Source organism: Colias croceus, chromosome 15, assembly GCF_905220415.1.
Source record: "Colias croceus chromosome 15, ilColCroc2.1".
In the NCBI taxonomy this organism is placed as follows: Eukaryota; Metazoa; Arthropoda; class Insecta; order Lepidoptera; family Pieridae; genus Colias; species Colias croceus.
This window is the reverse complement of record NC_059551.1, coordinates 5,993,487-6,005,767: the sequence shown is the minus strand read 5'-3', so window position 1 is coordinate 6,005,767 and position 12,281 is coordinate 5,993,487. Positions and strand designations below refer to the sequence as shown.

Below are 12,281 nucleotides of genomic sequence, written 5' to 3'. Positions count from 1 at the left end.
GGGTGGTGTAACGAGTAATGTCCAATTTACAATTCACGCGTTCCTAATGTCATTTGTGTAACCCTTTGTGACTCGAGTACACAATTGCGCATTGCCAGTGTATTGTAAAAACTATACAAAATACAAATATTAATAGTTGTTTAACTATATATTTAATAATTAAAATAGTAAAATTTACTGATGAATAAATAACAAATAAATCGTGTTTTATATACATTATTGAATGGTGAAGTAATTTCCTTAATATACAAAAACACTCAAAAACATAATACTGTAAAAAGTTTGTTATTTAATATTTTAAAATTCTTTTGAATATATTTTTAGTTTTCCAAACTTTGTTCCAAACATGTTTTAAGTTATTATCTACTTACGCCACTAAATTATGTCATGATTAATGTTTCTTGGATGTAAATATAGGTACATCAAACGATAATGCTTACGAAATAAAACATTATATTAAATTAAAGGAAGCGATTATTTTAGGAGATGTCTGCATATTTGCGTGAGTTTTTGGTGCTTCCGTTTTTGAGGAACGATTGGAATTCGATTTGGTCCCTTCGTGCCCAGCGTCCTCTCAGAATGCAAATTAGAAATAAAATACCATTTCACGGACTCATCCCCTACATTTACCCAATAACCGACAAAAATTGGACCTATTTTCGGGAAAATCAACTATTAATTCCCATTCAATATAAGGATAATGAATTATTTGTTTCTCTTACCGATTTTAATACAATACGAAGTCCAAGTTACAATAAATCTCAAGTTACATAAACATTCTCTTTTATGGCTTTGAAAACATAATAAAATAATATATTGATCCATGTTTTATGTTTTACATTCACGTCATTTTCCCATAAGCAGAGACAAACATGTTTTGCAAAAATGTTTGTTTTCGCAGAAAATTTTTCAAGTGAAATCAGATTGGCTTTATTATTCGAATTTCGTATTGTAAGAACATTTGTGAATGCAGCCAATAAACTCAGCGGGTATTTATTTTGCGTCTGATGAAATTTGTATTTTCGAGGCAATTTAAGCTGGAGATCTGCTCGTCTGCGACGATATATTGCGCTCTTTAGGTTTATATTGTGTATAGTCAATACATCAATATAATCCATAGACAGATTGATTGGAGATAATGCTAAAGTGTTGTTCCAAAAGAAGAGATAAGCGTGTTTCTTTTTGCTTAATTAAATATTTTTCGTTAATAAAACGAAAAAAAAGCACTGTTAAACTGTTAACTGTGATATTTGTCAAAAAATTATGAGGAAGTTAATAAATACTATAACAAGGACAATAAAAAATAAAACCTGTTATTTTTAATTAATAAAATTATTAGGTATTCAATACTACATAATATTTACACGTAATATTTATTTCAGCCAAAAAAATATTTTCTTTACAGATGCTTAAAGCAAAACAAAAAAATTGTAGAAAGAGACAACTCAATTTTATTGAAGTTATAATAAAATTATAATTTCCTGTGACATCACAGCGGCTACATAATAGCGTACTTTGTCGTTGAAATTAGCAATCAACCAACGGCGAGGCACCGTCGGCGAAAAAAGCCTCCGAGGTTTTTTCTTAATTGTGCCGCAGATAAGCTCTCTAGAATACCCTTTCCCACAGAATTACCCTCCACTTTCCCTTTAACGATTGAAGTAAATGAAAGTATAAAATATTTTCTGCGCTCCGTGACACCCGCCTTCTTAACCTATGTAAAGCCCTTTTCATAGAGGAGTTTGTACGAGCGTGAACACTTCGACATCACAGCCGTATTGCTTTAAGGGGTTGTGTGTCTTAACAAAAGACATAAAACTTTCCAGCGGCGTTTCTGAAAAAACTCAACGGTCCAACTTTTCCACTTTACTGACGTCAAAATGAAGTTCATTTAAGGTCTGAATTGTATTTGGAAGTTGTTAATTCTCGTCTCCATCGCAGTTACTTAAGTAAGTCTTTCATTAGCGGTCGCCACGTGAGTTGAATTATAAGTTGTCAAGTTTTATAGCTTTGAAAAAATTCAAAGACAATGTATTCAGGGCGCCTTCTTCTCACTTCGATTGGGAACCTTCTTTGTCTTTCCATTCCGAATACGAAATGTATGAAGACGAAATAAAGGAATTGGCTATTGGTACACAATAGGTAACTCCGCTGAATTTTAAGAGGAGCAAATAAAAGGAAGTAAGTACACTTTTTGTTTCGACTGATAGAATATTCATGTAGATAACATTTAAGTGGTTAAATTAATTTAAACACATTCAATCATTGGCGTTAGTTCAAACTTACAAACACACAAAGGAATTATTAATGATGTTCCATGGAGTTATTAATTTGGCTTTACATAAAGTATGTACCGATAGAAATAAAAAGCACATACCAAACTTTGATTCTAATAGTTTTAAAATAGGTAAAAATAGCGTTATAGAGTTCAGAGAAGTAGTGAGGCGTGCACAGCGTGGTTACAAAAAGATCCCTCTGTCAGCCTCGACGGGGCGAGGACAATGAAAAACACTTTCACTGTACCACGGATGAATGCAAAACAGGGAAAACCTATGCATGCGAACACTACGCATAAATTTTTATTATGTGAACACAGAATTCTATTGAAGGACCGTTTATTTAATAAAACTGTTGCGGTAAGTACCAAGTTCTTAGGCGAAAATAAATTTTCTGTTTCATACGATCCTTTGTCAAGTGTTATTCGTAAAACTTATCTTTTCTTAGTTTCCTATTTTGTGTGTTATATGATTTCGTTATCGTTATTTCTGATCACGTACGGGTTACGACGAATTATATTTTATTACTAATATTTTATTCATAGTGTACAGATTGCTGCGACAAATGTATAACTTAGTAACAAGTTTCGGCTCTTTTTGTGCCTTTTAATCAACACTAGAATGCAGTGGTCGAAATTCGCAATCACTTGCACTGCCCGAATAGCAATAAAACTTGCATACGTGAAATCTGTGCTGAAATACGAAAAATAGCATGAAGATGCGTACCAACAGGGAACACTGTAAAATATGTAAGAGAAAAAAATATAGAACACTCAGAGGAGTAACTATTGATTTAATCTATACTAATATTATAAAGCTGAAGTTTGTTTGTTTGAACGCGCTAATCTCGGGAATGACTTGTCCGATTTGAAAAATTCTTCGGTGTTAGATAGCCCATTTATAGAGGAAGGTTATAGGCTATATAATATCACGCTACGACTAACATGGGTGGAGCCACGGGGGTGAAACCGCGCGGAGCAGCTAGTGAAATAATAAAATCCTAGTTTAAGTATCACAAATTAATAGCTGTTACAAATGGCAAATCCTTTGTTACCAAGTAAACAATAAACTGTTACATAATGTAACAAAACCGATCAATATCAATCATTTATTGAAATGCATCTTTCATTACATCGCCTGATCCACAGCTTTCAGTGGAATTAATTGTCGCTTTGTCACGGTTCCAATGCTCTTCGCCATAGAAATTAATGAACTTTCGAGAAAGGCTGTGATTGCTCCTGTATATCGTCTACGTTTTATATAAAAGAGGTTTATAAATGTATTGTTTTCTTCACAGTCCGAAGATTAATTAGAAATAATTAAATGGTTTATTAATAACTAGCCGTCCGCCTCGACTTCGCCCGTGGTACATATTTCGCAATAAAAGGTCTAGGCCTATGTTCTTTCTCAGAGTCTAAAGATTGTCTGTGCCAAATTTCATCAAAATCGGTTGAGAGGTTTATGCGTGAAAACCATACATACATACATACATAATTACAAACTTTTCCTATTTATACCTAATATTAGTAGGATAGATCAAAGATTAAGTATGTTTTTTTAATGTCATGTTTGTTTTGGTATTAGCAGGTAACAGGAAATAAGGATTAATTACAATTAACTATTAAATTATTAAGAACAAAAAACAAACTTTTTTTAAGTTCTATACGTAATCAGCATGTATATTGTATATATGTTAAATATAATTATATTTTTTTTACTAATAACCTGAAACTTGTAGGATTGAAAAATGTAATAAGCTCTATAAAATCTTCGTGCCAGACACGAATTATATCAGTTCTAAATAGTTTTGCAACTTTATTTGACAGAAACACGGAGTACGAGTAAAATTGGAATTATTTGACAGCTAGGAATTGTAATGAAAAGCAAAATGCAATAGCGCCTGTTTTCTTTCGAAAAATAGTTCTCTAAAAGATAACCAACATTTTATGAAATAGAAAATGGAAAACATTTTATACACTCAATACTTTTTAATATCTATAATAGAACATTATATGTCTTGTAAAAACTTGTTGATAAAATATATTTCAAATTAACATAAGATGTGATCAACATATAAGATACGGTCTATTTAAGTATTATAAAAAAAAGAAATTAAGGTAAAAGCACCTAATACGGAGGTATTTCGCAACATTTGAAAGTAAGTATCAAAAATAAGCATTTGTAAGTCTTACTAAAGGTGCCAAACCACTTTATCGTTAAAAGTGGAACTTAAATTTTGTATTGCTGTTGAGTCTATGTTTATTTTCATGATATTTCTTATTTTAAAAAAATATTTAAATAGTCAGGTCGATTTTCCCTAATACGGAGGTATGATTTTGGTCAGAGCCTAATACTGCGGTAGGCGGCTCCTAATACGGAGGGTCAGAAATTATATTCATTGAAGTTCCGTACAAATAATATTTGTTAAATAATAGGAATGTGTATGTAAAGTAAATTGTAAGTTTTTTATTCATTTACCATTGGTTTGATTACGTTGATTCACTTTTAATGTGTTTCATTTATGCTTTTAGTTTTATCGAAAAAAAAACACGCATATCAAATAAGAATCCACAAAAAAGACACAAAACTTCTTATTTATTTACGCAACCCTAAATCTGGTAATTTTAAGTTCTATTATATTAGGGCCGTAATAGGAGATCATATAACCTAATACAGAGTTACCTGGAAATATCTACCACCGTAATAGGAAAACTACTCGTGTTTTTAATAATCCTAATTCTGACCCATCAAAAATTCGATAAACAAGAGAATGTAAATATTTAATCAAATGATAACAGCTTTTTGGCTCAGATGTGTAAAACTCAAATCAACAGTTATACAAAATAAATGATTTGTGATACATTAAAATACACCTTCCTATTTTTACCCCTTCTAAGAAACAAACATTTTGTACTCAACTGTTTTCATATTTAACTGGATTTCTTATTAAGAACACATACCGCAGAATATGGTTTCTAATTTATCAGATTAATGATTATTTCAAATTATCTTGGAATTAATTCAATAAGTAAATAAAATGAAAGTTATAAACAATTAAACATGCCCAGTATTTTTCAATCATATAATCATCAAATCAATCTATAAAATTTGTATCGTATTACGGCGGTATTTTATTTCTTATTTTTTGGGTAGAAAATGACTTACAAATATGAAACAAGCTATTTAAATAGTGAGTGTAATAGTAGGAAAATGCAATAAACAATACATATACAAACTTGAACGGCTTATTAATACGAAAAACTTAGCTTATAAATATTAGTGTACTTACTTTTGTTGTTTCGCGTTTGTATGGAAACACCTCTCATGTCGATGCCGTTACACAGATTGATTGATCTTGTTGTGTTGTCTATGTGTTATACTTGCAAACGTTAGTTAAGTCATGGAGTAATAAATTTGCAATAAATAGTTTACGTTTTGGTGTACTTAAAATTAATAAAACAGGAATAAAACTCGAAAATAGAAATACCACCGTATTAGGAAGCGATTTTGACTACCGCCGTATTAGGTGCCTTTACCTTAGAGGTACCTAATGTATATTTTTTCCTAACTTTTAAATGTGCTAAAACGCAGTTTATAAATCACATACTTAATTTAACTTTATAATGAACCAAAGAGCGTTCGGTTGAAGGTAGACTAAGTATAAGACTAAAAACCCTTTTAACCTCTGGACTTTTTAGGTTACATTTGCATTTTCAACAAGGGTCAACCTAATTCTGCCGTAATCGAATCAGGAAAATAAGTCATTTAATGGCTGTATATTTCCATAATTTACACAACATTAACAAGACTATTCATTAATGTAAAATACAGGGAAAATTAGCATTTACTTAAAATAGTAATAATTTTAACTGTAGAAAATTGCGTTTTAGATACTTAGTAAAAAATAAAAGCAGATCATAAAATAGATGTCTTTTTTAGTTCATTTGTTTTACAATATATGATGCTAATACATAAATACATGATGTGCGATTTTAAAAACTAATCGAATTAAGAAATTTAAGTAAGATAATGATAATATTGTTAATTCCATTGCTTCACCGAGAAGTGAAGATAATAATAACTCGTCCACATACAATTTGTATCTATTACGTATATATTCATATTATATTCTCAGCAATTTCAATAAAGCAAATATCTGGTGCGTAATAAGTGGTACTCTGGCGGGGTGACACTTCAAGTGTTTGTACAACGCCCAGATCCATCGCGTTAATGGCGGCCGTGTCAACGAATCAAATTGACTATAATACGACCATTTAACAATGGTTATTGGATACAGCCTAATGAATCCTATAGACGGTACTATGTAATTTGTATACTTTATGCATGCTCTATATTGCATGTTCTATATTTGTAGTGCTACGAAGCTACGAACTACAAAAAACGTTTGTCCCGTAGACAGTGCTACAGCTGGCATAAGAATAATTATGTGTTTGGGTATTCTTCACGTACTATATATGTTATAAATTTTCACCACCTTGAATTTTTTATAGAAGATTTCATCTTATTCTACCTGTATCCAAATTTATAGCAATTTACTTGATATGAAAAACTGGTTTCATTCTTTTAAACGCAACGTATAGAAAAAGTTGTTTACGCCGACCACTTTACGCAAACTTTCTTTACTTTAAAACAACGAAATGAGAAAGTTACTTTTGCAAAAGTAAAATCAAAAATCCGTGTCTACAAACTGTCATACGAATCAATATTAGCAGTCTCAAAAGCGACAAGAATAGAGAAAATAGATAAAGCAGGGTAAATATTATTCGTAGTGGCTCGTACACCGATCGGTTTTAAAGTCACGTAGGTACCAGCAAGTGATTTCAATTTCGAGCAAAGAGCCGTGTAGAAGACATTCCCGAGTGGAAGGTGAAACGGGGATTGTGGTGTAAATTGCTTTTTTATTTCTATTCCGTGTAGTTACTTTTCATTTGATTTTATTTCATGCAAAACTTGTTGGGGTGGAACTATATCGGGAATAGTTGGTAATATTAATTGAAGTGGCTATGTTTAATTTTAATTGCGTTGTAGGTGTTACGTGGGTAATGTAAATTTATTATTAATAATTAATATAAAACATTTTCTACGGATAAAATGAGTAGTGCTTTAGGTTTTTTGATTGAAAAATAATCATAAAAAAATACATAAAATTTATTATCGCAAGAAATTTATAAGAATTTATGTCGAAGTTAATATTACAAGGTAAACAAGTAAAATCTAACAAAAACACACAAAAAATCGTTAAATTGCAATAAAATCGAAATCGGTCAATTAAAAATCTCGAAACAGTAACTCTTTGAAAAAGTCTTAAAACTCTTATTAAGTCAGACAGTCGGCTTAAGGCAAGCGAGTTAATCTCACGAACAAAGAGGTGAGGTGGCCAGGGGATAGGTATCTAGCATTCCAGAGAATAGCAATACCCTAGAGAGTGCCACTGGGGAACGCGAGTAGCCGCATTGAAGGAGAATTTACTGCGCTCTTTTTATTCTGTCCTCGTTCATAGATATAGATAGGTATTGATTCTACACTACGAGCATTTTATGTATGACGATCAGACTTGTCCGCCTGGCTGAACCGAATTCAATTTACACTTTGACGGCTGATGAAACGGGGAATAAGCAGTAAGCTACAGTTCCACGGTCTCGAATAAATTCTTAACGAATCACGCAACTCGTTTTATCCAGAAAGATTTTAATTAAAGTTAAACTTTAGCCGCGCCGGAATCTAGATTTTGTGGTGTAATGTCTAATGTATAGTCTATGGAGCGTAAGCTTAGTATTAGCTTGACCTGAAGCTTTGTTTGCGGAATTTGAGATAAACTGTAACCTAGTTTTAATTGAAATTCTGCACAACTAATAGGAGAGATACATTTTAAGTTTTAGTTCAAGTTAAGTTGACACTGAAATATGTGTTTAATATGCATTTAATCTTAACAGTCCATTTAATTAAAAGTGGTAGAATGTAATTTAACGTAAATACTAATTACTTATTAAAAAATTAATCACAATAATCCTTAACAAGATTTTCACCAACAAATAAGCGTTTAAAATTCAGTACATTAGTGCTTACTGTGGGAAAAGAATGGACCACGAAATTCTGCACGTTCGCGACAAAACAAAAACAAATCGTGGAACATCTGGTGGCGCCCGGTGTTCAGAACTTAGAAAGAACTGAAAGTAGTTAGTAGTACAAGTTTCATGTTTGAACTTGCATCAGGGCTGAGCCCGGTGCATTTTAAACTGTCCGACCGAACTTCAGACGTGAAATGTTGACATTATCTGGGAGACGATTTAAGAGACTCTACCTACTTTACGTTCAGATTGTTATCTGAATGCGAAATCAAAGGCAATCTCATAGTTTGTTTTAGGGATTCAACTACAATTGCTTTTTGTGTTATTCTTTTTATTTTGTATGCAAAGGATTCTTACGAGTATTTTTCTTTTCAATTTTCAGCGAACTCTCCAACATTGCTCAAAAGTCAAAATTTAAAGTTAATATTAAGTTAAGCTTGTCAAGTCTCATTTTCTGTGTTATAATAATTCCGAAGATGCTGCGTAGCGAATGGAGTGTTTAATGTATAAGCTCTTAAGTGTATCTCAGAAGTTGACGTAAGAAGCCATAGCGCATTAAAATCGTTCAGACCTCGGCAAGATATACCGTGAGCGAATCGTTTAAACGCCTCTCAGGAACGTAAATTATTGCTCTCACCGCTACTGTTTTCCCCACAATTTACTGCCTTGCAAATACCGAGCTTATATTTAATGAATACTTTACAACTACTAATGAGTGTACTTAGCTATTCTACAGTGAAGAATCGCGTCTAATTTCACGTTGCGTTTAACTTCCTTAATAAAATTTACTTGACGCCTGAACCCCTGTATTAGCTAAATATGCTTTACGCGAGTTTATGTGAGGAATAAATTTGTTACCATTCAATAAAATGTGTTTTAAAATAACATACGCTACTGTTAACATAATACTTACAATAACTTATAAATGAAGAATAAAATTTTATGCTAAAATGGAAGCTCTTTTCCATATTATATAAGCGGTAATAGATATTTATTCACTGGAAAGTCAGATAAAGTACTTTCGATCTATACTTATCGGGTGATTATGATAATGTTCTTCTGCTACTTTTGACCCTTTTTTCTTAAGCTTTATCAAACTATTTTCTAATATACGAGTACGTATCTCAATCTTTACAAACCGTAGGTACACGAAAGTATTTTAAAATAAAGTCTAGTGACGTTGCGAATTCGATTGAGTGTATAATATTGTATATAAGTAACTATATAATATTATAATTAATGATTGTGGAGTATATCAATGAATACCATTCATAAGTATTAATTTTAACCGTATAGTTATTGCAAGTGAAATATAAAGTATAAAAGCGTTAATATGAGGATACGCAGACGAATAATTAATTATTGGAAAAACAGCAATCACTCGTGCGTAATCACAAAATACATATTCCATTTTCCTAATAATTATCGTGCATACGAGAATTTATACGAGGATATCTGAGGTAAAATATTATTATTCAGACGCACCATTTCGACGTATTAATCCAAATACACTCCAATAATCGGTATGGAGTCGGACTTCGAATAAAATCTAGAGAATACTCGTATCTCAGACACATTAGCTGGATTGAAATCTCTTCTACGAACTTAGAATTGCAAAATAGCGTGCAAACCTTACTTATTCGTAGTGTAAACCACTCTACGTTGCTGTTTGACACAAAGGACGCTTCGCTACCCAAATTTTTAGGTTTGGGTTTATGATTTGCACGAATTTTAACGTAGATGTGTTGAAAATTCTTGTGAATCTAATGATGTAAAATACGTTTCAAAATCACTTTGTTAATCTTATTTCTTAAATATTTTTATATTATATTAATTCCTAAATAGGTACGGTGTAAACGAGATTGTTAGTTACAAGCTTTATTGTCACGGCTATGAACAATAAATAAATGACTTTCATATGTTATAACTTTTATAATTAACATAATGACGCGGGCTATATAGCTATTGTTATTGGGATCATAATATTATATATTACTAATAACGTAATCATTGATAATGCCCCTAAGACCTCAATGCAAACTCTATAGGCTTAGCTGACAGCTGTAATTACAGTGTGTTATACAATTAACTCCTATTATGAACCGCGCAACCATCAGTAAACTGATTGCAGGACTAAACAGACGATTGTTTGTAATTAAAATATATCTATATTATACTGTATTGTTCCGCGTTCACTTGTTTGCCTCGGGGAGGTAATCAAACTCGAAGAAACGCGTCGTCAGCGGAAACTAATTTGATCGTAAGTTAGATGTTCCGCGACCAAGTTATTTGCCGTACTAGTTATGATCCTTAACGCAATGTACATAATATTGTCCGGGATTCCAAAACTTCAATAAGATGGAAACTGCTACTTCTAATTTGAAATTACAACCTACTTAGGACGATATTCACCAATTTGTTGGAAATATACTATGTATCCAATTCGGTTACAATGGTTAGTTAACCGCCGTGACCAAAATTCAGTTCAAACTTTGATTATAAGGCTTAAGCTCGCTCTTCCTTGAAATATGGGGGATCTTAGCTGGATAGGTAGTTCCGCTCTATCGAGTCATATATTTGGAGATTACCTCTGATGTAGGCTGTTATTTAACATCCCGGACTTCCTTTAACGATTTCTGATACACTTCTAGTGATTTGAAACATTTAACACTGTAGTCGTAATCTTTCGAATTTATTATATTATCTGCATTTTATTACCTTCCTATACTTTATTAAATTTTACCCATAAGTAAATAAAAGAACCGAAAAATTTATCGCAATAATATACGTTTGTATAAAGCTTACGTGTATTTACACGCATTAGAATTTATAAGGTACAGGAAAGGTGCAGGGGTCGATTAGAATGTATAGTATCAAAATGAATTATTAATGTATTGACTCACCTTCTTGGCCTTTCCGTTTTTCCTCAATAGCTTTGCGCAACACAGGCCCCGTGTATCGGGCAGCGGCGCGGGCGGTCGCTTCGGCCAGCAGAGACGCTTCGGAGTGACCGCCGCCGCCGCCTCGCTACGTACTTCCTCCTTATCTTCACACATCACAGCTACCCTACCTCCCTTATTCAAGACTCACAACCGAGATATCGATGCTTTATGAGAACCTTTGGCATTGTTTTCTCTAGCACTCGCGCGATATGCTATCGCATTCTAATTTATATACAAGCACTTTATACGCGTTCTATATTTACAAACGGTGAAATAAGTTCGATATTTTTGTACTAGGCGTTTTAATTATAGTAAGTTTACAGCTAACTTATTGCTATAGTGCGTTTTTGTAACGTCCGATTCAGCATCTGTAACAAAAGAAAAGAAAGTGAATAATCGTAGAAAAAGTAGATCTCGGGCAGATGTTATTCGCAAACTTGTATGTATCTTATAGTAAAAGCTCTTTTAAGTCCATTATTTGTAACTTTGGTTTTAACGGAAGGTTCTGAAATCTTATTGCAATTTGGAAGTTGTACGAATAATCCAAATGTACTTAAACGAAATAGATAGGTTATATACCGTTTCTAGAATTCGAGTTTGCAACTACATATATATATAAATAAAGTAGAAGTTGTTAAGAGTCAAGAAAAATGGGACTCGTTATTATTTAAATTAACAAAGCTTAAACGCATTAGCCGATTAAATATCTAATACGGAAAAATTGCGAATTTGTTTTTTCACATACCCAAGTCTTATTTATAGTAAAATGTTTAGAAACGCGGAATCACATCAATAATGTACTTATCAGATCACGTTATTTTGATTTGTACGATGAACAATATTTCATGTTATAATGGTTCTTCTGGTATAACGATACGTGCGTAACATTTTCACGTTGAAGCTGCCGCCTAAGCTTTTTTTTTTTCTTTTTTGTGAGTAAGGGGACCTTTAAAATGGCCCGGAATAATTTATTT

The 12,281-nt window shown here is 32.3% G+C and overlaps 1 protein-coding gene across 1 annotated transcript in view; it reads right to left on the bottom strand.

The window, feature by feature from the left end:
• The window catches only part of LOC123698009, a 40,523-nt gene extending 28,857 nt beyond the window's left edge, over window positions 1-11,666 (bottom strand). The window contains exon 1 of the mRNA XM_045644605.1: window positions 11,269-11,666. Within this exon, the coding sequence (XP_045500561.1) occupies window positions 11,269-11,421 (153 nt within the window). The 5' untranslated portion in view covers window positions 11,422-11,666. The remainder of the gene's footprint in view (window positions 1-11,268) is intronic.
• Window positions 11,667-12,281: the final 615 nt, after the last annotated feature.